Genomic DNA, 27,520 nt, shown 5'->3' on the forward strand with positions numbered 1-27,520 from the left:
TGATTTACATTAAAAAAAGAAATAAAAAAGGGGCAGGCAATGAAAGGCGTCACAAAGTAGCATAGTTGCTCTAGTTGGAGTTTGTAAATAGAGAATCAGTTGATTTCGTGATCCCAGAGTAAGAGTAAAGGGCTTCCACAGCAGGCTTTCCAGCCAGCTTCTTTGAGACCCTGCAGGGTTTTGAGGTCTACAACTATGCACTTGAGTATTTTAATACCCATACTTCAGAAAGCAATAAGGCAAATATTATAATCAAGATTCCAAGAGGCACAATGGTAACATAAGGTATACAGACTACTTAGTTACTAAGTATCGTACTGCTTCTATTACGTAACCATATTAACTGTTTCTTTCCTGCATAATCCTATATTCAACTGGGTTTCATTTGAACACAAAACCATCTTTGTACCACCACTGATAGTTAGTCATAGATCTTTGATAGCAGTTTTCTCCTGTAGAAATTACCCTTGAACTGAAAAAAGTCCATAAGTCAATGACCAGTCATTAACCACTGTCATATTTGTGAAGAGCTTCTTCCAATTTCTAGGTCACTTTGGAACAAAATTATTTGTTGCTAGAAATGCCACATGTGTGCTTTAAGGTCTCTCCCTCGAATCAGATGGAAATGGAGAGTTTCAACCAAAGTGGGGAAAGAAGTGTCACAGCAACGTTCAATGCCGTCCGCCCTTTGAACCGCCACTTCCCCTCTCCCCGTGTGGCCCACTGCTCTGGAAAGAGCTCCCTTCTGTATGATGCCAGGTGGCGTGGCACGGCGCCCACAGGGCCACGGCTGGACCCAGGGCCTCCTGGGCTGCTAGGGAAGAGCGCGCCGATGGCGAGGCCGGCGGCTCCGGTGACGGCGGTGCCTGTCAGTCCTCCAGAAGCCTGGGCCCTGTGCCACTCCTTCCTGAGCCATCACCCGTCTGCGCGTGAGCCCGCTGGCCGTGTGGCTGAGCTACAGTGCGTGGCCGTCTTCTGGGAGAAACGCCTGACGCTGTTGACCTCTGTCCACCTCCTGCAGGACAGGGACGGCGGGGTGTGCCCAGGGTCCCCTCCTCCTCGGCCTTCCTCGTAGCCTGTGGCCAGGCCGCCTCCAGCTGCAGGGGCATCAGGAAGGGCTGACGACGTGGCCCACACCCCAGTCGGGCCTTCCTGCCTGGAGACGAGGCCCTGCTCCAAGCGGCGTGGGCTGCCCCCGGACAGGTGGGGCGCGAGGTGGCACGACGCCCCTCGCCGAGTGTGCAGCCAGGCCCAGGCCCCAGCGCCGGCGCCGGGCCCTGCATGTGCGGGCACAGGCCTGTGGCCAGGGAGCCCTGAGCTGGAGCTGGGTCAGCCTGGCCGGTCGCCAGAGGCACCTGGAGGAGCAGGGGGTCCCCGAGGGCCCCAGCCCCACGCACGGCTCACCCGCCATTCCCGAAGCCCGGCCAGTGCAGGGCCGCGGAGGCGCCGGCGCACCCAGCTCAGCTGCCGCCAGGTGTGGGCGCAGCCGTGGCTGGAAGGGGCCGCCAGGCTCGGAGCAGGCCCCCAGCATGTCCAGGACCCCCAAGTCAGCACACGCTGTCCCGCTGGCCGCGAGGGCTGGCACCTGCGGCTCTTCCACACCGTGGACCCCCGCCCAGAGCCCCGGGTGCTGCCTGCCCAGCCGGGGGCCACGCCACAGAGTCCCAGTCGTTTTTTTACCAGAAATCCAGATACTTTCTAAAGAAATCTTTAGTCAGTACTTATGTTTAAAAGTGACCGAAAAGCTGTTAAATGATTTTTTTTTAATTCAAAAAGATGTCTCATTCACAAATTATATCTTTTGAAAAGGCTTCAACCCAGATGAAATAAGTATTTTCTTGAAGGTTGACAAAATTGGGTGTGAAATCCCAGACACTGTAGTTCAGGCTTGGTTCTCAAAGAGCAGTCCAACTGGGTTTCCCAGCAGTACCTTACGTTGTTGTGGAACGTTTGTTACAGATCGTGAAAGATCTTCATCAGGCTGTTACACTGTGTCTGCAGTGTGCGCTTGGTATACATTTCCACAGCCCCCTAGTACTGGCGCCACGTGTCAGTGTTGTGCCTTGGTTATAGTTCATGGGAGAACACGCCTATTTGTCCTGTTCACCACAGTCCATCTTCCACCGCGTGGCTCACTGCGTTATGCAGTCTCGTGCCTTGTACAATCCGCCCAAAGTGGGCACTCAGTGGCTCTCAGTTTCATCACAGAGTTGTGCAGTCACCGCCCCAGTAAACCTTTGAACATTTTCCTTTGTCCAAAAAAAAAAAGTCCAATACACCCATTATTGACCTTAGCGTTGATATCGTACCATCTTTGCCATTGATCCAGGAATATTACAATCGTGCTGTTAACTTCGGTCCCTAGGATTGTTTTTTCCCATGTGTCGCCATATTCTTCCCACCTTGTAATAGTGATGAAGAAAATATTCTTTCAAGGAGTTACTGAGCCCCAGGAATTGTTGTAGTCTCCGGGGTTACAGCAGGGGACAGAGCAGGTGGCTTCTGCCCCAGGAGGGGGCAGGCGATAAAAAATTGGTTCTAAGTATAGAGGGAAAGCAAATAGCATGGGGCGTATCCTTTACAAAGCCTCGGCGTTAAAGAGTAATTTGGGGTTGCGGGTGCAGTGCGTTCTGGGGTTTCCCCAGGCCGTGAGTTGGTCGTGTGCCCTGGAACACAGTGTGCCCCGACACGTGTTTGTGTTCGGCTCATTGGCTCAGTCTTTCCTAAACTGGAACTAGAAAGCTCTGCTCGGGCACGTGGATGGAGCCTTCTCACCACTGTGGCTGGATCCGAGCCAGGCCTTCAGTTCAGGGGGTCCTGTAGGAAGTGGGGGGTGGGCAGGAGGAGTGGGGTATCTTCCAGGAAGTGGGGGGTGGGCAGGCAGTGGGGTGTCTTCCAGGAAGTGGGGGGTGGGCAGGCAGTGGGGTGTCCTTAGGAATGGGGGTAGGCTGGTGGTGGGGTGTCAGCCGCTCTCCCAAGACAGGTGCCTCCAGGGCCCAGAAAGGCCTGTCCGTATTTCCAGCATCTTGACAGTAACCAGGTTAACAAACTCTGCCTTTGAAATGTCAGTAGGGGAGTTGATGCAGCTCACTGGCTGAGCACCTGCTTTCCATGTACAAGGTCCCAGGTTCAATCCCCGGTACCTCCTAGAAACAAATGAAAAAACCAGCTTTCACTGGGTTGAAAATCAAGAGAAAAGACACAGGAAGTGCCTCCACTTGGAGAACTTAGCTTCTCATTGTGGAGAACAAGCCACCAATCAGTAAAGGATCAGTGTTGGGCAGCACTTAAACCTCTCCAAACAAGCAAACCCAGCGACGTCCTAGGGGGCTGGTCAGGGCAGACGCCTGTCCCGAGAACTGAAGGGCCAGAAGCAGCCAGGATGCAGGGATATGAAAGAGCCTTCCAGGTGGCGAGGCCAGCACGTGCAAAGGTCCTGGGGTGGGAACACGCTCAAGGGCCCGAGAGGCCCGTGTGGCTGGGCCATGTCCAACAGGTCCTTGCGTGGCGTTTCAGTGTGCTGAAGAGTCAGCACGACCTGCTGGGGAGACTCTGTCATTAAATAATTTTTATTTTTCCTGCATTACCGGGGAACATGCTAACTTATTTTAGACCTAGAATATGATAGTGTTTTGGTTTCTTGAGGTCAGAGGTTGGCAAAATATGGCCTTTGGGCCAAATCCACCCACTGCCCGATTTTATAAGGTTTTATTGTAAATAAGGTTAAATAAGTTCCGCCTGCCCATTTACATGTTGCTTGTGGCTGCTTTAGTGAGACAGAGGCAGTTGAGTATTTTGACAGAGGGGACTCGACTCACCGGTCTAAAATATTTACTCTCTGTCCCTTTACCGGAAATGTTTGCCATCCTCTGCTGTAGGTTACTGACTATTCAAGGCAGGATGGGTTCAAATTCCTAATATAATTTTAAGTGTTACATATGATTTATATGGAAGAATCAACCATCGATTGCCCTTAACAACTATTAAAAAAAAAAGATGGGAGTGGATATGGCTGAGCGGTTGAGCGCCTGCTTCCCAAGCACAGGGTCCCTGGTGCAATCCCAGTACCTCCTGAAAAAAAAGTAAATAGTTTTCTTGAGTGGTGAAACCACCCGCCATCCATGAATTATCTCACTTGGTTTTTTATTAACTGGCAAAGCTCTTGGATCCGCGAGGGAGTGAGACTTCAGCCAGCAGAAAAAGCGCTTCTGAAGAATGGGGTGCTTCCAAGAAGGGCAGACCCGGGGGGCGGGGCCAGGGAGGGGTGGGAAGGGGGGTGCGAGCACCGGGGCCGGAGGCTGTCAGGAAGGTGAGCCACCTCCACGCCGTGCTGCCCGGGCTCCGCCTCGGGACCGCGTGTCTCCTGAGGCCAGCTGACAGATCACGTTGAGCGGCTTCCGGGCAGGCCTGGAGCACCCCGGGGCTGCCGCGAAGCTTTCTCCCTGCGCCTGCCGATCCCGCAGGCGCGCTCTGGGGCAGCCGAGGCGGCGAGTCCAGCAGGCAGAAGCTGCGGGGGCGAGGAGGGGGCCTCGCCCAGCCTGGACTCGAGGGCCGTGGAGCGCGGGGCCCAGGGGCGCCTGCGGCGGCTTCGGCCTTGGGCCCAGTCAACGTGCCCGGCTACCTTGTACCTTCCAGGTGCCATGTCCGTTATGACAACAGTAGACTCAGTTGCCGAATTTACTTAAAAAGTGTAGTAGTCCAAGAAGCTGGGAGGAAGAGCGCCGCCCCTTCTTATTCCACCTTTGGACGTCAGTGGCCCGTAGAGGCCGCGTGTGCCCTAGTTCACGGCCGTGACCGTTGTTCTTAAATTCGCTGTTGCTGTGTCTTGCCAGATGAAATCTATGGGAACAGCTTAATTTCTACGGTGATCGACAGCTGCAACTGCTCCGACTCCAGTGACATTGAGCTGAGTGATGACTGGGCGGCCAAGAAGTCTCCCAAGATCTCCAGAGCGAGCAAATCCCCCAAACTCCCCAGGTAACCTCCGTCTTCCTGTTCAGTGATGCCACATGCCCCTGGAATCCCGCCCAGCTGGCACAGGGGAACGTGGCACAAACGGCGTCCTCGGCCTTCCCACCGGAAAATGCTCCTGGTTATTACAGCTTTACTTTGTGTTTGTCTTTCTGGGTAGAAAAAGGCACCCGACAGCAATTTTGCCAACTCCCAGGACTTTTGGGGGTTTGGCAGTGAAGGTGGGTGACCCCTGAGCCTTTCTTAGTTTTCCTTTCAGTTTGCGAAAAGTAAGAAAAGGTTTTTACTGTGTACACAATGTGTTAAAGAGAATGTCACACTAATGCTTATAATGCTGTATTTTGGGGGAAACAGCAAATTACTATTTTTTTTTTCTCTCTACCCCGCCCCCCCCCCCCCGTTGTCTGCTCTCTGTGTCCATTTGCTGTATGTTCTTCTGTGACTGCTTCCGTCCTCCTCAGCAGTACCAGGAATCTGTGTTTCTTTTTTTTGTTGTGTCATTTCGCTGTGTCAGCTCTCCGTGTGTGCGGCACCATTCCTGGGCAGGCTGCATTTCCTTTCGTGCTGGGCGGCTCTCTTTATGGGGTGCACTCCGTGCACGTGGGGCTCCCCGACGCGGGGGACACCCCTGCGTGGCACGGCACTCCTTGCGCGCATTAGCACTGCGCATGGGCCAGCTCCACAGGGGTCAAGGAGGCCCGGGGTTTGAACCGCAGACCTCCCATGTGGTAGACGGACGCCCTAACCACTGGGCCAAGTCCACGTCCCTAAATTACTACTTTTTAAATTTAGATCATAAAGCTTTGTCCTAACAAATGACAAAACGCCCCGGAGCTGTGGAAGGGCTCGTGATGCTGATGCCCTAGGAGCGTGGGCGTGTGTGTGACTGGCGTTCACGTGTCTCTATCTGCGGGAGACCAGATCTCCACTTAACCCCTTCCCGGCATGCACAGTTAAGGCGTAATGTGCGCACAGCAGAACGCACACACCGTAAGCGCACAGCCTGCTGGCGGGCGAGGTGTGCCAGGGCAGGGTCACGGACGGTTCTGTGCCCTAGGAAGCTGCTTCGTGCCCTCTCCATTCAACAGCCACCTTGGAAGGAGTGGTTCTCTAACTCCAGCAGCTTAGACTAGTTTCGCTTGTTCTTGAACCTCAACTAATTGGAGCCTAACAGCATGTGCTCTTCTTCTGGGATTCTTGCTCAGCATAACGAGGTGGTAATTCACCCATATGGTTGCATGTCTATTTAGTTTTCCTTTGCTCCACTGTAGTATTCTGTTGTAAGAAACATACTACATTTTTTTATTCCATTTATCAATTGGTGGATATTTGGGCAGTTTCCGTTAAGGGGCTATTATGAATAAAACCATTATAAACATTCTTATTTAAGTATTTTTGTGGACATTTCTCTTCGGTATATGCTTAGGAGGAGATTTGCAGGATCACAGGGTGAGTATTAGAAACTCCCAAACAGCATTCCAAAGTGACTACCATTTTGACCCCCTGCCAACAATATTTGAGGGTTCCAGCTGCTTCGGTTGTTTTGTCATCTCATTTCTTAAGAAGGATTTTACTCGTTCTGGTGTGTGAAGTGATATCTCATTGTAGTTTAATTTTAATACTCTGTTGGGCATCTTTTTGTATCTTCTTTTCGTGAAGCACCTGTTCCAGTATTTTGCCCATTCTTTTTTTCTCTTATTGAGTTGTAAGCAGCCTTTATGTAGTCTAGATAGGAGCCCTTTGCCGGGTACATGTATTGCCGTATAGTCCAGTGTATTAACTTTTCCTTCATGTTTAGTGATTTTTGTGTCCACTTTAGGAAATCTTTGCCCAAAGTCTCAAAGACAGTTCCTGTGTTTGCTCCAGCACCTCTTAGCTTAGCTCCCATGTTAGGTCTGCTACGCCTCAGGCTGATTCTCGTCTGGTGCACGTTGGGGGCCCCGGATGCTCTCCCTCTGCCTGAACTTGCTGTCCTGCTCTCCTCCCGCTCCCCAGCCCCTCCCAGGGGTCCTCGATTAGCTCAAGCCCTGGGGAGCCCCGAGTGTCCCCACGAGCTCTCAGGCAGTGCAGGTGAGGCATGACTTGGCGTGTCGCCCATACGGTGCTATAAACATTACCGTGTTCGTTTTTATAACACTCTTAGGGGAAGGTTGGCATTAAATACATGTGTCCCCAGGTTAAAAGTAAAGGAGCTGAGGACCGGGGGATCAAAAGGCAGCAGAAAAACTTGAGGTTTATTGATTTGATTTTAATATTGTGGGTTCTGAATGACAGATGAGTCTACTGAAATGAAGCTGGGGTGTAAGAAATCATTAATAAATAACAGTGCCTGTCGGAAGGCATGTGGCCATTCCTAAGTTGCTGTCAATCAGTAAGGTTCCTCGCACGCACGCACGTGCTGTAACCTGAGCATATCTAAACGCACAACTTCAATGTCACATCCAGCCTTCCACCCTCCCTCTCCTAAAGCAAAGAGGCAGGGCCTCCTGCTGGCCAGCACTGGCCTCCACGGGGACGCCTGAGGCTGACCGCCACTGGATGGCCGGGGCTGACCTCCACGGGACAGCAGGGGCTGCCCTCCACCAGGTTGCAAAGGCTGACTGTCACGGGACGGCCAGGGCTGGCCCCTGTGGGCCCAGGGCTGGCCTCCATGGGGCCGCTGGGCAGCTGACCGAGCAGGGCCCGCAGGTGCTCATCTGCAGTGCCAGGCCGGGTGCCTGACCTTCCGGCCTCGTCCCACAGGATCAACCTCGAGGCACGGAAGTCCCCGAAGCTGACCCGGGCTGCCCAGGAGGTGGCCAGGTCCCCGCGGCTGCCCGTGCGGAAGCCGTCGGCCGGCTCACCCAGCCTGGCGCGGAGGGAGCTCCCCCTGGACGACGTTGCCCAGGTACGTCCGGCCGCGCCACCCCCCTCCCCTGTGCGGCACCCCGAGCCAGGTCCCTGCTCCTGCTGCCTCTGCCCGCAGTTCCCGTCCCTGACGCCGAGCTCGCGGTGGGACCCTGCGCCCCGCGTTGCTGCCGCCGCCTCCCGGGCCGTTTCCCTGCTCCGTTGTGGTCCCCTCTTACACTCGTGCCAGTGCCCCCACAAGCCGTGCCCCTCCCTCCAGGGACACCCCCCAGCGTCAGCAGGACAGAGTCCCGGACGAGGCCTGCCTCTCCCTCCTGGACATCCCCCCGACTCCCCCTCCCTCACCCAGTGCAGTAGCCTCCAGCTGCTGCCTGGGTCATGGGTCGCCTGCCCTTGCTTCTGAGGCTGCCCGCGCCCCCAGAGCGGATGTGGCCCGGCCCTCCCCCACCCCCAGAGGGGACGTGCCCTGGCCCTCCCCACACCCGCAGAGCTGGCATGTTGCTCCCCTGTCCATCTGTCCATCCCTGGCTCAGCCACAGCATTCTGAAGCCTCTTGCTCGTGACTTCCTGGTAACGTGGGTTGGGGATTTCCGTGGATGCACAGAACGATGACCCTCCTCCTCCATTAGCTGTGCTCTCATCCCACTTACTATGCCCTTGTACTCGTGTGTGCACATAGGTTGTTGGGGACCAAGTCCCGTCCCCCCAAAAGGCACATGGAGGCCCCACCCTGGTGTGGGGTGTGAGCCCGTGTGAGGACCTTGAAGGTGTCGTGGTTACGGTGCCCACACGGGAAGGGGTGGCCTTGGTCGATGGGGCTGTCGTCCTTGTACGCAGAGGAGATTGGCCACGGGAAGGGACGCCGGGAGACAGCCTGACTCCGGGAGTCAACAGAGTGGAACCGGCACAGAGAGGAGACGCCGCAGCCACGAGCATCGCCATGGACAGAAGAGCCAGGGAACCCTGGGAGGGCCGGCCAGTCCAGATTCCGACCCGGGGGCACGCAGCCTGGGGCTCTGCACCGTCACCCACCGAGCCGGCCGCTGTGCGGTGCTGTCCCCAGCTGCCGGAGGGGCCTGCGTGCCCCGAGCATAGCTGTGATTCTGATGGGTGTGAAGGCACCGAACAAAGCGGTTGTCAAGTAGTTCCAAGACGTGACGAGAACAGTGCAGACGACGTCACCCGGAGAGGGAGAATCAGGATAAAGTGGATTCAGAATTGGGTGCTATTTCTAGTCCCATAATTACTTACTCAGCAAATGAACCCAGAGCACTTGGTGGCTTTTTTTTTCTTCAGTTCAATAAATCTTTATTAAATTTCTGATCTATAATTAATATATGTAAAAAAGTGTTATTTTAGCCCCTTCTAAAAAAGCAAATTACAGCTTCTCTGTATTTCAAGTTAACCACATGATATGACTGAGGCTGTTTTACCATAGTACCAGCAGTAGAAATGGGAAAGTATAAACATTTCCCCTCTACCCAAACGGTTTGGTGCCAGGAGAAGCCAGCCTTTTGGTCTTAAAAAAGCTGATCAAAAAGGCCACTGACTCTGGGAGAAAAAAAAATGTGCTTGGAAGCAGTTCTCTGAGGGCTCATTCCCCTAAAGCAGAAAAATGCTAAAGACAATAAATGATTCAGAAATTAAATTGAGAAATCAAGAAAGGAGGAAAATTTAATCAAGGAAGACGCTGATTGTAGCTCGGTTCTATACTGATAAGTCTGAAGTTTCCTGGAGTTGCACTGAGCTAGATGAGGGGGGTTGTACGCCAGCTGTTTTGAAACCAAGTGGTTTGAAGCGGTAGATTCTCCGGTGCGCCCGCTGTTTTTTCAGGTGTGATTCTGGAATTCATACCAAGCAATGCAGAAGAAAAAGCAGCAAGGAGGAAGCATCCAGTGGGTAGGATGTGAAATGAGCTGGCAGCCCTCAGGCGCTCAGTTTGAGCCTTTCTCACCAGGGGAAGCACATTCCGGCTCTGTCCAAGGCAGCGCCAGAGACACTGCTGTGAAGCCGCGCCGTAAGCAGAGGCAGCTGCAGCCTCCTCCCACCTGTCTGAAGAGCGCGTGGGGCAGTCGCTGCTTGCCAGGGGCCTTTTCTCAGGGTCTCATTGACACAGTTCCAAGCTGAAGCAGCAGCAGAGGGAGATGATCTCTGAGGACAGCGCGTGCAGACGCTCCTGTTTACTGCGCTGGCCGCTGGACACACACACACTTTGTCCCCTCCCAGGGGCGCGTTCCTTCTGGATTCTGAGGGAAAACGCTGACTGTTGGCATCCCGCGGCTGCTAGGAAGACCCTTCGGTTTCTGTAGCAGCATCTGGGTCCTGGGAAGGTCCCCGCCCACTGGCTAATTCACGGTGGGGCTGTTGTCCCAACACTGCAAATACCAGACGTCAGGTTGCATCTGTGTAAATCCTGTCTCCATGTGGACTCAGCCGCGGCCGCACGACGTGCCGGACTGTGGGAAATCAAGCACGTGCCCCTGTCCGTGCTTAACTGGACCACATATGGGCCAGGCCCGAGAGGGTCACTAGAAACGAGGATACGGCCGTCTTGGTGCAGATAGTCCAGCCTTCTCTCTGCTCCAAAAAGAATGTTTCTTCGTGAAGTTCCACTCATCCCCTCGGGGAAGGCTGCCCTCAGGAGCTGACTCGCTGAGCCACAGGCCACAAACGGAGACAGAACCCCAAGCCAGCTGCCGGCGGGGAAACCTGCCTCTAAGTTGTGATATCGGGTGCCAGAAAAGGTGAGGCAGAGTCGCTGCTTTCTGTAGAGCTTCGGGCGTTCCTCTGCAGTTTTCCAGATTTGTGCTTCATATGGTCACGACTCCTCCTGTAGGAAGGAGCATGCCTTGGCGGGGGGACACACGTCAAGCTGCGAAATCTCCTGCTGTGTCCGTGGAGTTCACAGAGAAACGGCGGAACGTGTCGCGCCGCCCGGGAAGGCCTGGCTCATCCACCACGTGCTGATGGAGCCTGGGGTCAGGCGGCTCCCAGGGCCGAGTGATTCTGCTCGAGCTCGTGCAGTGCAGAAACGGCACCGAGTCGCTTTAGTTCACACAGTGACAAAAACCCATCCCTTTAGCTTCAGGATGTAGAAATGTCCCTGGCCGCGACCACAGCCAGGCAGCCAGCGGGCTCGGGAGCCTGGCCTTTGGAGGGGCCACGCGAGGGCACCGGGCCCGCTCCCTGCATGGGCCGCAGGGCATTGGACCGTGCGGCTGACCGGGACGCCTGCCTGCCGCCCTGCCTGGCCGCGGGCAGCCCCTCCGGCCGTGGCCCTGCTCCCACCCGGAGCCCTGTGGTGGCCTTTCTAACCTACATGTGCGGCAGAATCACATCACATCACTTTAAAAAGTGGGTGCTTGCATTCTCGTATGTGTTGTGGCAGAATAAAGGGGGAAACACAGCTGTAGTTAGCTTCTGGTTTTGAATGATGCAGGAAATAGATATTTCTGGCCGTGACATCTGTGGCTTTCTAAGCTATAGGTGGTAACATTCTTACTAGGTGACCGATAGAGAATATGGAAATAGTATTTCTCTTTCTTTTTTTCCACAGCACAACTATCTTGCTCAAGTCACGTCTAATATCTGGGGAACCAAATTTAAGATTGTGGGCTTGGCTGCTTTCCTGCCCACCAACCTTGGTGCAGGTAAAACCCTGTCCTGTCTGTAACTGCTATGTCACTTGTAGTCAGACTGTAAAATCCAGTTTCCTCTTTCATTCGGCCTCACTTAGGAAGTGAGCTCCCGAGACACCCCAAGATTAGCATGTGTTTTACCTCCAAACTTTGACTAAGCCACTGTGATTTTGCAAAACTTAGAATTATCACTCAAATTGATTTTTTGCCAGTGGCACTTTAATTTTCTTATGTAAGCCCTGACTTATGAAAGTGACAGAAACAGTAGAACTCTCTGAAAGAAAGCCCCGATTGGTTTCTAGATATCTTGATTTCTGGTCATTTTACTGGGGGAGGGTGGGTCTTGGTACCAGTGTCTTCAGATGCCTAGTCCAAAGAAACTCCTTTTGAAGAAGAAAGCATTAATGACTAAAGGGAAGCTAGCTGGTTTTTAGTACAGTTCTTAGTGGTAAATCTTTATAAATTTCGCTATCTAAATACCAGATAAGTATTTATCCTTTCCTTGACAATATGAGGCACAGAGGAAAAACAGTGCAGAGTGAGTGGGAGAGGCTTTCCGTGTTTCCCTCAGAGACATGGAGAAATGGCGGACTTGACCCCTTGCTCGGCGGGGAGCTCCCACATGGCTGTGGAGCTGTGGGGCTCGCCTCGCGTCTTTTGTTCACCTTTGTTCTGTCTTGGCCCTGGTGTGGCTGGTGGCCTCCGTCTTGCCTTGAATGTGCTGTGTGTGGCGTGAAGAGTGCTCTCAGAAGACTTTGAGTCTGCCCAGAAGAGTTGTGTCATGCACAGTTAGGTCCTTTAAAACACATTTTTCTCCAAATCAGATGTTAAAAAGAGCTGTTGCTGGAGCGGCTGGAGCTCGGTGGCGGAGCGCCTGCTTCCCATGGATGAGGCCCTGGGTTCCGTCCCCACCCTGGTACTCTTGCTATGCGTGCACCTTCAGAGATTTTTTCACATTTTGCTGCATCTGGATTTTTCATTTTGAGGTGTCTCGGTTCAAAGAGAACAGAAATAAAAGTAACACATAGAAATGACTTAGGAGATACACTAGCTCATCCCTGAGTATAAATGCAAAGAAAGTCTCCTATAGTATTTTCAACAACCTGGAAACTTTCTGATGATACAAAAGCCTGTTCTTCAGTTATTTATCAGTGCCCTGTTGATGTGTGCGTTTGTTTTAACCGTTGGTCTTTGAGCATGGTGGTAATCCGGCATCAGAAAGCTGAGGACTTCCTCATCTGCTTATAGTGAATACTGAAACGAAAGGGATGCAGTGAGCATGTACCTGATGGGCCTTTCCCTGTGCCCTGACTCTGGTGGATCCACACGCGGGCCGCAGGGTGTTAAGTGGGAGCGGGCGGTGCCTGGAGGTGCTGATGGCGCCAGCGAGAATCCCCGGAGTGGGCGGGAATCCCGGGAGTGGGCGGGAGTCCTGGGAGTGGGCGAGAATCCCCGGAGTGGGCGGGAGTCCCGGGAGTGGGCGGCAGTCCCCGGAGTGGGCGGCAGTCCCCGGAGTGGGCGGGAGTCCCGGGAGTGGGCAGGAGTCATGAGGGGGAGGCGGGAGTCCCGGGAGTGGGGCGGGAGTCCCGGGAGTGGGTGGGAGTCCCGGGAGGGGGGGCGGCAGTGAAGCTCTCCTGTCGTCGACTCTTTCGGGCTGAGCACTTCGGTCTGCAGGTACTGCCCATTGGTCAGGCTAAGAGAATTTTCCCCTTGACTCTACCAGAGAAATGAGGTGAACTCAGATTCTAGAGGGTATGGTACATACAACGACCCAGTCAATAACCTTTTCAAAGACAACATACACTGTCCAAGTGGAACTGCAGAAAGTGAATTCCAGTCCCCATGTTGAAGAATCTGTTTCCTTCAATTAGAATGATCCAGCCTATAATTTTTTTCTTTAGTTATTTGCATTTCTTAATTTGTAAAATATGTAAATTGATTCAAAAGAATCAAAGCTTGGGAGCAGATGGGGCTCAAGCAGTTGAGCGCCTGCTTCCCACACGGGAGGCCCCAGAATCAGTCCCAGTGCCTCCTAAAAGCAACAACAAGCAAGCAAAAAACCAACTCAGGGGGGCCACAGTTCAGTCCCCTGCCCTGGTACCGCAAAAAAAAAAAGATTCAAAGCTGTGTATAGTAAAAAGTCTCTCTCATCCTCACCCCCAGCCACCTAGTTTTCTTCTTCGGAGGCAACTGATTTTTTTTTAAGGAGGTACTGGGGATTGAACCCAAGACCTTGTATATGGGAGGCAGGCGCTCGACCACTGAGCTGCACCTGCTCCCCTGAAGTTATTTTTTAATCCCTCCTGAGATATTTTATTTTATTGCTATTGGTCAATCTGGGCAACAAAGAGTAGTACTTTAATCCATTGGTTGTTCAGCCATCCAAAAGCATACAGAATTTTTAAACCACAAAAATTCACTTTCTTCTGTATCTTACAGAAAGGGGTATTAAAGGTAAAAGGAAGCTGACAGCAATTTCATCCTCCGTTTAACCTCCTGTCAAACGTAAATTCAGATTCCTTATTTTCTTTACTTTGTCTCCTCTAAATATTTTAGTTGTAACCTAGACCTCCCCTTAAATGTACTGTTAAGTTCAATCTTAGGGTTTAAAGAAGCCATGTGGAGGTTCCTTATAAATCTCTACTGACCATCATATTGAAATAAAAAGTCAATAGGACAAGAATCCAATCCTGCGAAAAGGCAACGTTTAATGTATCTGTGATACTATGTCACCCGTCATCTTGTAGTTGCTGCCAAACAGCTCCCCTATTTCTAGGGATTCCCCAATCTTGCCCTTGGGTTTTCAAACCATATTCATTAAATTATTATTCTATTGCAAGAGTCTTTAAAAAGTATATTTATTATACACTTTTTCAAAAAAAAATGTATTCCTTCCAAAAAAGAATGTAAATCTGAGCTTTGTTTTTAACCTTCAAGATTTGTCTTTCTAGAGACAAACCATTGGCAAAGTGGCTGAGCTAGACCAAGAATTTGTTACTGGATCCAAAACACGGCTGGCGTGTCCCCACGAGGCCCAGGAGAGCCAAGACAAAGAGCTTCTCAGAGGCTCTTGGCCCTGCCACGCGGCTCTGTCTCCGTGGCAGGAAGCCGCGGCCCTCCGTCTCTCTTCCCGTGCTTTGCTGACACTTTGGCTCCCCACCGTTGTGTCTGTGTTAACCGTGCCCTTCCCCTGTCCCCCAGTAATCTATAAAACCAGCCTACTGCACCTCCAGCCGCGGCAGATGACCATTTATCTCCCAGAAGTCCGGAAGATTTCCATGGACTATATTAATTTGCCTGTCTTCAACCCAAATGTTTTCAGCGAAGATGAAGATGATTTACCAGGTAAGTCCCTCATCACCTTCTTAGTGGATCATGAGAGGGGCCGTGGGGTGAGTAGTTGAGAAGTACAGGGTCCACTCCTGCCTGCTGCCTGCTTGGGAAAGGTCCCACGTCCTCAGCAAGCCTGGCAGTTGGCCACGGCACAGAAGAAAGGTCATCTATTGCCAGTGGTTTGGGATGAAAGCAGCTACCAGATCATGGATGGCTAAAGTGGTAGGATGCCTTATGTTCACAGAGCGTTTCTTCAATATCGTTTCATCCTCTTCACAACCCTCTTAAGTTATGTGCCCAAGTTTGCTCTCAGGGCCCGGGGAGAGCAGACTGAAGCCTGGTCCCATAGCTTCCTTGTGCTTTCAGCCCCTCCGAGGTTCCTGGGGTGCCCAGGCCAGCACAGCCCACCTTGCCCCCGATTTGCTAGAGGATCTTTAAACGAGCTTCTCTCCTCCACCTTACCTGGTCCCACTCACAGGAAGCTAACTTAGGTACACGCTGCAGCACGCGGCGGTGGCGGCCACGGCCACGCTGCCCGGCGGAGGCCGCGGGCGAGCCTCCTGGCTTTGTGGTGGGCCTCGGCGGGCATCCTGTGCGTGTCGTCAGGGACGAGCTGCTCGCCACGTGTCACAGCCAAGTCTCACGGCTGGTCCCTAGGCACATGGCACCAGACCCAAGCGCGTCGAGGAGCCTTGCTGGTGCCCCAGCTACCGCCCACCAGTGCTGGGGTCTTCCCAGAGTGGTCAGAGCAGCTCTCTGTAGCCGGGGCCAACGGTCCAGCTCTCCCCCAGTCAGGCCTGCGGCCCCGGCACTTGCACTCTGTCCGCGAGGCTGGGGCGAGCCAGGGGCCCTGCGTCTCTGCCGCTGCGGGCTAAGCAGGTGCTCTCCTCTCCTTCCAGGCACCGGCACCTCCGGGGTCCCCGAGAGCAGCCCCCCGTGCACCGTGAACATCCCCATCGCGCCCATCCACAGCTCGGCCCAGGCCATGTCCCCGACGCAGAGCCTGGGCCTGGTGCAGTCGCTGCTGGCCGCCCAGAACGTGCAGCTGGACGTCCTGGCCGGCCCCGGGCCGGGCGCCGAGCTCGCCGCCGTCCCCGCGCGGTACCCCAGCCCCGGGCAGGTGATCTTCGGGGGCGTGGAGGTGGGCCGCGCGCTGCCCCCGCCCCAGCTGCCCCCACCGCCCCCGCCGCTGGGGCCCCTCGCGCTGCCGCCCGCCGACCACGGGGACCGGGAGCACGAGCCCCTGCACCGGGCCCGGACCCTGCGGCCCGCCCCGCAGCTGGCGGCCGAGGGCGACGCAGTGGTCTTCAGCGCGCCCCTGGAGGGCCCTGCGAGCAAGATGAACCCGCCGCCCCCCTACCCTGGCACCATCCCCGCGGCGCCCACCACGGCCGCCCCGCCACCGCCGCTGCCCCCGCCGCCACCCCCTGTGGACGTGTGCCCGCCCCCTGCGCCGCCACCCTCACACCCGCCGCCGCCGCCGGGCTACGAGCGCATCACCACCTTCGACAGCAGCGGCAACGTGGAGGAGGTGTGCAGGCCGCGCGCCCGCGCCCTCTGCGCCCAGGGCGCCTTCGCCGCGGGCCCCGGCAGCTCGGCCACGCTGCGGCTGGCCGCCGAGAAGAAGGGCCCGCCGCCCTGCGCCAGCGCCACCCTGGCCCGCCTGACCGTGCCGCGCTACGCCCTGCCCGCGGGGGACCCGCCCCCGTACCCCGACATCGCCGGCCCGCTGGCCCTGGGGCGCGGCCTGAGCCCCGACAGCAGCCTCATCCACGCCACCCTGCGCCGCGGCCACCGCGAGCCCCGGGCAGCCCAGCTCACCGACGGCCAGCGCGCCACGCTGCAGCTCCCGCCCCGGCCCCGGCCCAGCGCGGCGGCCGCCCAGGTCCCCGCGCGCCCGCTGCCCGCCCTGTACACCTGCAGCCAGTGCAGCGGCCCCGGGGGGCTGGCGGGCGGCGGGGGGCGGCTGGACCCCAGCGCCGGGGTCCCCCCGCCCGGGGTGCTGGCCCACGCGGTCAGCTCCTCCCCGTTGGCCTCGCAGTCCTCCTACAGCCTCCTGAGCCCCCCCGACCCCTCGCGGGACTGCACGGACTACGTGAACTCGGCCTTCGAGGACGAGGCCCTGGCGCAGCACTGCCCAGTGGAGAAGGCCCTGAGGCACCCCCCGCTGGCCGAGGCCGCCGGTGCCGGGAAGCGGCCGCCCCCGTACCAGTGGGAGCCCGTGCTGGGGGAGGACGTCTGGGTGCCCCAGGAAAGGACAGCCCCGGCGTCCGGGCCCAACCCCCTGAAACTGCCCGCCCTGGGCATGGCTCCGGGCCAGCACCTGGACGTGTCCCGCGTGCCCTTCGTGTCCCCCAAGTCCCCGGCCAGCCCGCCCGCCGCTTTCCAGACAGGCTACGGCGTGGGCGTGCCATATCCAGGAAGCTACAGCAACGTCCCCGTGCAGGGCGCGCCGCCGCCCTGCCCCCCTAGGGACGCCCTGTCCCCCGCTCGGTTTGCACCACAGGAGGCCACCGTGGCGCTCCAGCCGCCCTTCCCCCACGGCCTCTCCTACTGCCCGCTGCCCCCCACGTATCCCGGAAGCAGCCCCTGCTCGAGTTTACAGCTGCCGCCCCTCGCCCTGCACCCCTGGAACTCCTACGGCACGTGTCCTCCCGTGCAGAGCCCCCAGGGCGCGCTGCCCCCCAAGCCCCCCCTGGTGGTGGAGAAGCCCCTCGTGGCGCCCCCTCCCGGTGACCCGCACAGCCCCCTGGGCACGGAGGTGGTGGTCGAGACCGCTGACAGCTTCCAGGAGGTGCTGTCCCTCTCGGAAAGCCCCGTCCCCCAGCGGACCGAGAAGTTTGGAAGGAAGAGCCGGAAGCGCGTGGACAGCCGGGCGGAGGAGGGGAGCGTCCAGGCGCTCACGGAGGGCAAGGCGCGCAAGGAGGCCAGGGCGCTGAGCGACTTCAACGCCCTCCTCTCCAGCCCCCGCCTGGGGCGCGAGAAGAAGAAGGCCAAGAGCCCGAAAGACCCGCTCAAGGCCAAGAAGCTGAGCAGGACGAGCGAGTTCCAGGACAGCTCGGAGAGCGAGCCCGAGCTCTTCATCAGCGGCGACGAGCTGATGGGCCAGGGCCAGGGCGGCCGCAAGGGCTGGAAGGGCAAGCGCGGCCTGCGGCCGGCCGGCGAGCCCGAAGGCTTCAAGAGCCGCAAGGCGGACGACAGGGACGACGGGCGGCTGGCCAGCCAAGGCTCCGTGTACGTCATGGCCAACAAGCAGCCCCTGTGGAACGAGGCCACCCAGGTCTACCAGCTGGACTTCGGGGGGCGCGTGACCCAGGAGTCGGCCAAGAACTTCCAGATCGAGCTGGAGGGGCGGCAGGTAAGGGCGCCGGCGGCCTCCATGGGTGCTGGAAAGCGGGCGCTTGGGTCGCCAAGCAACCCTTCCGAGAGGCCACGCGGCGAACGTGGAAAAGAGCGGCTCTGTCTTGGGGAGGCCCTCGCGGTTCCACCTTCCCATTCCCTGTGGCTGGCGTTTATTTACTCTCACTCAGAGTAATGCACGTCCTGGCTTTTTAAAGTCAAATAATCCCACAAGGCACGTAAGGAAAACGGCAGTCCCCATCCCTGCCCCCTTCCGGTAGCTACCCTCCCCGCGCCAGGTGCTTTCAGCTCGTTTGTTCCTTTCTGGTATTGGCCACATGTGTGTGAAGAACATATCTATACTTTTTTTTATTAGAGCAGTTATGGGTTTCCTGAAAAATCACGCAGAAAGTACAGAGTTGCCATAGATGCCCCCCCCCACTTTTCCCCGTTATTAATCTTTTCATTAGTTCAGTGCCTTTTTTTTAGTGCAGTGCCTTGGTTACAAGTGGCGTGGTAGTTACACTGTTACACTGTTAACTGTAGTCCACAGGTCACGGCAGCTTCACTCTGCGTTGTACGTCGGTCATGTTTTCAGGTTTAATTCTGGTGGCGCCCCCAGAGGCACGGTTCCGTGGTGGTGATCGCGTTCACAACGTTGTGCTGCTTCACCACCATCGTTACTGGAGCTTTTCCGTCCCCCCCGACAGGAACTCCATCCCAGTTTCTGCACTTCCTCGTCCTGAGCTTTCCGTTGGGGGCATCGTACCTGATGCTCTCCTTGAGCAGATGAGGATTGCATTTCTTCACCACCACCCCACACACACTCACGCACACGCGAGCTTTCCCCTCCCCATTTTCCCAGTTAAGTCAGTGCTCCTTGTTTGCCTTACTTTACCAGTAAATATCCTTCACAGGAGAACTGTGCGTCCTGGTTTGGTTGTTTTCCCTTTTCTGTATAGCTTTTCCCCGCTAGACATCATTGCCTTTGGTTCTTCTTCTTTGTTGTTGTTAATTTGCTTGCCTCTCTGTGTCTTCAGAATCAGGTCATCCCCGCTCTTTGAAGAATGTGAAGGTGGGAGCTTGTCAGTGTTCCCTGCTCCAGTCTGGAGCGGTTGCTCTGGCCCTGCCCAGCGCTGTTCACTCTGGGACCTCCCTTCTCCACCTTCCTGGGAAGGCTTCTACTCGCTCACGTTTAAATCCCCGTTTTTGTGACTCCACTGGACAGGTGTTTATGGAGCAGCACGGCTTATTTGCCTGGTGATCCTCCAAGCCAGGGGCCAGCAAACCGTGGCCCACAGGCCAGTGCGGCCTCCTGCCTGTTTTTGTAAATAAAGGTTTATTGGCACCCAACCACGCACACTCCTTCAAATGCTGTGTGTGGCTGCTGTGGCCTTACAACAGCAGAGCTGCGTGGTTGTGGCAAAGACCATATCACCCACAGAGCCTCAAGCATTGTTACCGGCCCTTTCTAGAAAGTCTGCCAGCCCCTGCTTTAAGGGCCACGGGGAGAGCAGTGAGCACGACCAGGTCCCTTCCCTCGTGGAGTTTCTCTCTTAGGGGGAGACAGGTCACGAACAGGCCTCTGTACACGGGGTGGTAAGCACCGAGGCGACACCTGCTGGGGGGACGGGTGGGGGGACGATGACCGCCCGTGGACCTTCCTTCCGAGCCGTGTAACCTAGACATTCGCCCTTCTTCTTCCCTGTTTCTTGGGGAAGGAACCACCTCAACTGACCGCGGAGCGCGCCACATTCTGAACCTGTTCGTTGTAACAGTTCCTCCATCCCCTCGTTTCCCACAAGCTGGTATTTAGATCTAGAACCTTGCTGAGGTGCAGGGTCACCCCGTGGGTGGGCCGTCCCCGGGTGGCGGCGCCCGCTCGGCCGGGCCCCGCAGCACCAGCGCCTGTGCCCGCCTCCCCGTCTCACGCCCTCGCTGTGCCCGCAGGTGATGCAGTTTGGGAGGATCGATGGCAGCGCGTACGTCCTGGACTTCCAGTACCCCTTCTCGGCCGTGCAGGCCTTCGCCGTCGCCCTGGCCAACGTGACCCAGCGCCTCAAGTGAGAAGAGCCTCTCCAGGGGCCTGGCCCCGCCACCCGAGGACCCTGCGCGGGCCTGGTGCCCAGGGGCCGGAGGCAGCGCGGACCTGGGAACGGCCCTTCATTTATTTGGACCTTTGTTACCTTTTACTGTCTTTCTTTCCTTCTTTCTTTTTAAACAGAAAGTACAGCTGAGTGGTGTTGGAAGCAAAGGGTGTGCGCCGCCAGGGCGTCCTCTGGGCAGTTTGCTCTGGCGGGGGATTGGGCTCTACTGGGAAGGGGCCAGTTAGAATCAGGGAGACGCCTCCGGGCCCGCTGTTCGGGATGTGGGGAGTGCGCGGTCCCGGTCGTTCTCCACAGCTTCTAGCTCGTGCTGCTCCTCCAGCATCGCCGTCGCCGCAACATAAAACTAGAAACACGTCTTTTAAAAACACACCCAAAACTCCTGAAGATACAGGTTCTCTCGGGGCAGCAGTTAATTCACACACACCCTGCCAGTCCCCAAGAGGCGACTTGACTAACGAAGGGTGTTTGGGAAGCGCACTGTGTCGGGTGAATAACAGCAGCTCTTTACTGGGGCGCTCCTGCAGGTGTGGACACAGCTGTGGCCGGTGTGGAGGGCGCGGGACTCGCGCACGCCGCGGCGTGCTCGCGCGGCTCTGCACATGCAGAGGTGCTTCTCTCGTGTGGCTGGGGCAGAACAAGGCCTCTCGCCTCTCCTGGGAACGTTTACATTGAAAGACTCCACCAGTTCTGTAGGGCGTCCAAACCCCATAGGTCCTCCGACGGTAGTTCAGAACGGTGGACGTTAGGAGGAAGTAGCGGCAAAGGCAGTAGGTGGGACGGTCTCAGAGCGCTGCCCCTGACTTTTTGGTCTAGAAAACGTCACCTTGGCTCAGTCCAGTTCCTGGACGCCCTCTCCCATTAGCTCTCGCTCTTCTACACTTTCTCTCCCTGAAATTGTTGGTGACACTTGATTTAAAACTGCCCCTTTCCAGCTACCGTAAAGCTCCCCTGACTGGCAGTGTGCTCTGTCAGATTAGAAATCGTAGCCTACAAAGTTTGAAGTGTGCACCCGGGTATTAAAAAATTAGGAGTATCGTCAGATCTTTGATAAAAGTTCCATAATGTTCTCGAGAAAGAGAGTCATTTATTAATAACTCTAGGGACTGTTTAGGGAGGAGATAGCCCTGGGAAGTTGTTAAAACTAAGGACTGAAATAGGGTCGACTTACCACCCTGCTCTTTAAGTGCGAAAGAATGGATAGACGGCTAGAGAAATAAACCCAGCAGACACAGGAGTCCTTCCTCCCCGCCCCCTGAGGATGCCTCGGGGGGGCGTGAGCCCTGGGAAGAGGACCCAGTTTTCCCTGTCCACAAGGCTGCTTTGGGCAGGAGCACAAGTCCTGGACCAGCCTAGGATCCTAAATCTGAATGTTCGGAGACAGGTGACTGGAAGGTGCCCCAGAAAAGCATTTTAAAAATAATTATTTTAATCCACATTTTGGTCTGTAAGCATGAGAAAATATGTGGCATAAACATCTGAAAAAGAACCTGGCCCATTCCTTTTCCAGAGTATCCTCACTAGTGAACATCACCCACTAGTCCCTCCAGACCCCAAAGAGGCGCTGATGAGGTTTTGAAATCCAGTGAAGGATGTCTGCTGGCTAACAGCAGAGTTTCCTTTTCATATTTAAAAATATTGAACCTGGTTTTTGGTGAGTAAATTCTTCCAGAAAGAATTTAGCAATGTGCCCAGAATTACCTAATTCTTTTATGAGTTTCTGTAGCTCGATATGGTGTTTCAGTGCTTATTATTAGCTGTGCAATAAAGGTTATAGCCTATTTCTAAAATAATTTAAATGCAGCCCCTGTTTTACTGTCCAGAAGATAATTATTTATCTTTTAACAGTGTTTTTAGAAACTATTTTGTTACTATATATTGGTGAGTTATGCCCATTTTATTATTTATTTACGAAAAATAGTATCTTTGTAATGACTTATTTGGTAGCAATATGTTTTGCTACAAGAAATAAAAAAGGAGTGGTAAAGGGATTTTGCTGAGTAATTCAGTTTTTTCTAATTGGGAAAAAACTCCTATTAACCCTATAAAAATAACTTTTTTTTGTATTGTCTAGTATCAGTTTAAAGAAAGGAGATTTTTTTACAATAACATATCCCAAAGTCATATCCCTTCTTTTGAAAATTGTATTTTTAACTAAAAGTAGAGTGTGATGTGGAATGAAGGGGGAGGCATTTTAGAATGAGAATGGCAAAGGAAGAAGTAGTAAGTAATACGCTTCCACTTTAAACCCTGGTTGGTTTTTTGAGATATGAAGGCCACAGAAGGATACATTTTAGAATTTCACTTAAAAGCAATTACAGGGGAAGTCCTCAGAATCAAAGCTACAAATACCTGTGTGGAGAGAGAGTGGATATTTGTAGCAAATAATGAACCAAACTTACTAAATCCTTAGCCCGCTCCCCAGGAGGGGAGCCAAGGCTGCCCCGCCTGAAGCCTGGATGTCCCGGGCAGGCAGGCGCCGCGGCCCACGGCGATGGCCTTGCCTATTTAAAACCCTTTTCGGTCAGTCTCAGTGTCTTCAGGACGCTCAGGCCAGTACTTTCAGCAGCAGAGTTCTCAGTGCTTCGTGTTCACTAATAGCAATTACCAATATTATGATACCTCGCCGAATCCTCAAGTTTAAAAACCATTAGCCCAGTTAAGAGTGAGCTCCGTGACTTCCTGAGGGAAGCCGAGTGTTAACAAGCCCAGAAGCCCGTTTTACATCTGTGTAAACTAGGACCTCATCAAGCCAGAGGCACAGACTTCTGCCCAGCGCACCCGTTAAGCGGGTACCGTGAGGCACCTGGACGGGGACGTGCGGCGTCCGCTGCCCGCACAGAGCCAAGGCTGGCAGGGCGGGCCCCCTCCATGGCCGTCGCTCTCGCGAACGCCTGGCCCTGACACACGGAGCGGGAGTGTCTGTCTCGTGGCAGCATCGCAGGAAGTCAGGAGGCCCTGGGCCGACCCTGCGTGCCCTGAAGTCGGGGGGCGGCCCTGGCCCAGGTCCCTGGGCTGACTGGGCCTCCGTTTGTCCAGGCACAAAGTGGGAGGGGCCTCCCGACAGTCCTCCAGCAGCCTTACCTCACATGTAAGGTCTCATGGCTCCGCTTTTGAAACTTTGAAAGAATGATTTGAAACACTGCCTTTTTGTAGAGGAAGATTTCTTTTCCATGGTTAACGAGCTGTCTACTAACGATAACCAATGCAGTTCAAGCAATGTTTTTAGAAAGTTCGCCCGTAGAAACGAATGCATTTGGAATCCTGTTCTCATAAAATTCTACAAAGCGCTGTTTCCAGGTAAGACCTTCCTTAAATGCGCCCTGCTCGCGGGCGTCACTGAACACAGCCTTGAAATGGGTCACCACTTGCCCCAAACTGTGGGGGGGCAAAAGCAAGCCAAGGAGTGTGCACGTAGGCCGCCTGTGCGCTCTGCAGCGCCACGCGCTCTCAACTCAGAGGCCCCGCTGTGTCCCTGGGGGCCAGGTCCGTGGCCGGCAGCGAGCCGGTGAGCTGTGGCGTCAGGCGGTGTTGTTTGAGGCACACACAGAACTCTTCACCATTCGCGTGTTTCCTTACCTCTGGCTGATAAAACTTTGGAGGGTTGTGGCTTAATTTGTTCTGTTTTCATTCTCTTTGGCTTTGTGCAATTTTCTTGAAATTTTATTTGTACCTGTATTTTCAGTTTACAAGTTTGTTTGTTTTTCGGGGAGGGGTAGGGTTTTAAGATCTCGTTGTTACTGTAGATTAAAAAAAAATGTGTTGTAGAAAAGCATGGGTTGTGCGTCTGACTGAAAAAGGCACTGTATTATTTACCAAAGGGGTATTTCTTTTTTGCATTTGTTTATAAATGCATTATTTTGGTACTGTAAATTTGGACATGATTTCTACGTTTATTACTACTGGCTTTTTCTTTTTCCTTTGAAAGTAAATGCAGTTACGCGGGTGCAGGGGCCCGGACCACTCCCGCCCACCAGCATGTTCTCGTCAAACCTTGGGAGCGGCGTGCAGCGCCCGGGGCGCCCCGTGCCTGCAGCGTTGCGCTCTTCTGTTCCAGCATCCTGCCTTGTTTGACTTTCCGAGCAAGATCTGTTGAGACTCCTGATTGCTTTTTAACGAGCTCGCCCTTACCCACCTCCCTTCTTATGTATTTCGTGTGTTAGATTGTGCAGGAGGTATTCTAGAAGGCGTTACCGGTTTGCATTCAAAATGATGTGGTTTGTTCAGATTATTTTCTGTCTTTATTACTGAGATGGGTTAATCTCCTCTTTTTTTTTCTTGATGAGTTGGAGTTGTAAGAGTTGTCCAGCTATTGCTAAATAAAATTTTGCAGATCATTAAAAAAAGCCAAACTTGTGTGCAGAATTCAGATGTGGGTCTTACATACTAGGACAAGCCACCACTCTCCCCTGGGATTGCACGCATGCGCGCGCACGCACGCGCGCACACACACACCCTCCCTATCTCTCCCTGCGACACCTGTACCACATCAGGTGCTCTGCTACCAGCCAGGTGGGAGCTGGAGAGGCCAGAGGCGGTGCTGTCAGCCTGAAGAGTTGGTTTGCGTTTGTTTCTGTTCCTAAGGAGGAGCTGACCACGGGTGGGAGGCGCGGAATGCGACACCGTCTTTGTGGCCCTGAGGAAAGCTTAAACCAGGCGTCCAGCAGTTTCCCTGTAAGCGCGGCCTGGCCGGCAGTGTGGGGAGCCCCCTCTGCCTCTGGAATCCCTGCAGCCTCAGGAGGCAGGTCTGTCGGCACGCACTTCCTTTCCAGGACCAGCCTTTTGGGTTTTTCAGAGATACACATAGACACATGGTCACTTAGGCTTCAGGAGACAATAGCCATAGCCACTGTCAACTCTAACAAATTCTCCTTACACATTGCTTTAAGATAATCATGGGGGAAGTGGACTTGGCCCAGTGGTTAGGGCGTCCGTCTACCGCATGGGAGGTCCAGGGTTCAAACCCCGGGCCCCCTGACCCGTGTGGAGCTGGCCCATGCGCAGTGCTGATGTACAAGGAGTGCCATGCCACGCAGGGATGTCCCTACGTAGGGGAACCCCACACGCAAGGAGTGCACCCCGTAAGGAGAGCTGCCCAGTGTGAAAGAAAGTGCAGCCTGCCCAGGAATGGTGCCGCACACACACGGAGAGCTGATGCAGGAAGATGACGCAACAAAGAGACTCAGATTCCGGGTGCTGCTGACAAGAATACAAACGGACACAGGAAAACACAGAGCAAATGCACACAGAGAGCAGACAACTGAGAATAGGAGAGAAATAAAAAATAAAATCTAAAAAAAAACAGCACCAGGGAGCCAATTTTGCTCTCTAGCCTAGCACTGAAGACTGAGCTGGAAGGGAAGCGACTGTCTCTTAGAGGTTATGTTGCAGCTCTCCAGCGATGCAGAGATGCAGCCGCCAAACCTTCTAGCTCCATTATGAAGTCGAATACCTTTTACCTCCTTTTATTTTCAGAAGGAAATTAAAGTTTCACGAGGTTGAAGTGATTTCTGAATTCCATAGACAAAACCGGTCCTGAAATAGAATCCATGATTTCTGGGTCACGTTAATGAATAGAATCTACTTTATTTCCTGGCTTCTCACTGAGGAGTTTAGCAACGATTTGCCTGTAATGAGCCATCTTCCACCAAAAGAAGTATTGCCGACGGGCCCTCCGCAGGTGAGCGCGCCCTCGCTGCAGAATGAGACTTGAGCCTTTGTGGAATCTTCAGGTGCGCCTTGGGCTCACGGGCTGCCGCTCACCCGGGCAGCACGAGGGAGCCGCTGTGTGGGTCTGTTCTCCTGCGTTGCTTGGAAACAGCTGCACCAGGCACCCAGGAACCTGAAACCATCCACGTGAAGAAGGGGCTCATTTCCTACACCTTCCTGTTCCTGTTAGAAGGATGGCGTCAGGTGCTGCAAGGTGCACCTGTGGAGGAGCCGAGCCCCAGCAGGAACCTGAGTGCTGGGAGTGAAGCCTCAGCGGGGAGCGGGCGTGGCGCAAGCCAGTGAGCCCTGCTTCCCACAGGGAGGTCCCAGGTTCCCTCTCCGGTGCCTCCTAAAAGCAACAACAACAAAAGCAAACAACAAGCAAATAAATGAAAAGACCAACTCGGGAGCTGATGTGCTCAGTGGTTGAGCAGCTGCTTCCCGCACACGAGGTCCTGGGTTCAATTCCTGGTCTGGTACTTCTAAGGAAAAAAAGGGGGTTAGGCCTTACCCCCTGCATCTCCCTTTCGGGGTGTCCTGCTTCCCACATCCCTTCCCTCCTGGGAGGCGTGCTTCCCGTGCCGCAGGTGGTGGGGTCCCCAGCTCCTGACACTCCCCTTGCGTGGTGATCTGGAGGCCTTGCGTGACGTTTTAAGACTTTTCCCTCGAAACCCCTATTGTCAAGGCAAGGTAAGCTCTCTGGGAAATTACATGGCTGTGGAAGAGAAATGGACTTCATCCAAAGAGGAAGTGAGTCTGAAGCCACCTCTCAGGACAGTGCCCGCCCCTTGCAGAGCGTCAGCCCTTGGCCTGGTGGAGTGTCTGTCCTTTCTTAGGTGGGGGTTACCAGAAAATGAGGCCCCAGTTCACCCGGAGCGCCTGCTGCACCCCAGCCCTCTCTGAGCCCACTGCCGACGCAGACTTTTCGCTGTGGCACAACAGCGACCCCCGCCCCACCCAGGAAAGAGACGATGGGGTGTAGACGAGGAAGGCTGCCCGTAGAGCAGTGCCTCCGATCCATATCCAGAGGCCTGCTCGGGGTCGTGCCGGCCGTTTCCATCTTCAGCCCCTGCGCAGCGGAGAGAGCCGGTGCTTGCTGTCCCCCTCGTCTCCCGGATTGGCCAGCGTGACACCGCACCCTACTGCGTACAGGAAACCGAGGGCCACGCTGTCCCCTCGTTTCTCCTCCCGCTCACCCGAGTGGGCTGTGGTTTCCCCTTCCACTGAGTCAACTCGGGGTCCCTGCCTCGCCTGCCTCGGGTCTTCTGGGAACCACCTATCAAGAGTTTGCCCTGGGCGGTGGGTGCGGCTCCTTCCATTCCAGCGTCCCGTGTCCCTGCGACCTGGGCTTCACGAGTGCCATGTTTCCCGTGCAGTCCTCGTGACGCGAGGAGCAGGACCGCCCTCGAGTGACCCATTTCCTGCTGTGCTCCAGCCGCACGGGGCGCTGAGTCCACTTCCTGCTGCCCTCGGCGCCTGCCGCTGGCCAGATGAGGCTCCAAAGCCCCGGGTTACAGTTTCTCAGCAGCACGAGAGAGGACGTCCCTCCCAGAAAGTCGCCGTCCGTCCCGCTGGAAG

The 27,520-nt window shown here is 54.9% G+C and overlaps 1 protein-coding gene across 1 annotated transcript in view; it reads left to right on the plus strand.

The window, feature by feature from the left end:
- Positions 1-24,579, plus strand: part of TULP4 (TUB like protein 4) — a 265,359-nt gene extending 240,780 nt beyond the window's left edge. Inside the window, exons 11-16 of the mRNA XM_058289627.2 lie at positions 4,833-4,977; positions 7,714-7,858; positions 11,375-11,468; positions 14,658-14,801; positions 15,689-18,147; positions 20,079-24,579. Coding sequence (XP_058145610.1) covers positions 4,833-4,977; positions 7,714-7,858; positions 11,375-11,468; positions 14,658-14,801; positions 15,689-18,147; positions 20,079-20,195 — 3,104 coding nt within the window. The 3' untranslated portion in view covers positions 20,196-24,579. The remainder of the gene's footprint in view (positions 1-4,832; positions 4,978-7,713; positions 7,859-11,374; positions 11,469-14,657; positions 14,802-15,688; positions 18,148-20,078) is intronic.
- The last annotated feature ends 2,941 nt before the right edge of the window (positions 24,580-27,520 follow it).

Source organism: Dasypus novemcinctus, chromosome 28 (assembly GCF_030445035.2).
Source record: "Dasypus novemcinctus isolate mDasNov1 chromosome 28, mDasNov1.1.hap2, whole genome shotgun sequence".
Taxonomy (NCBI): Eukaryota; Metazoa; Chordata; class Mammalia; order Cingulata; family Dasypodidae; genus Dasypus; species Dasypus novemcinctus.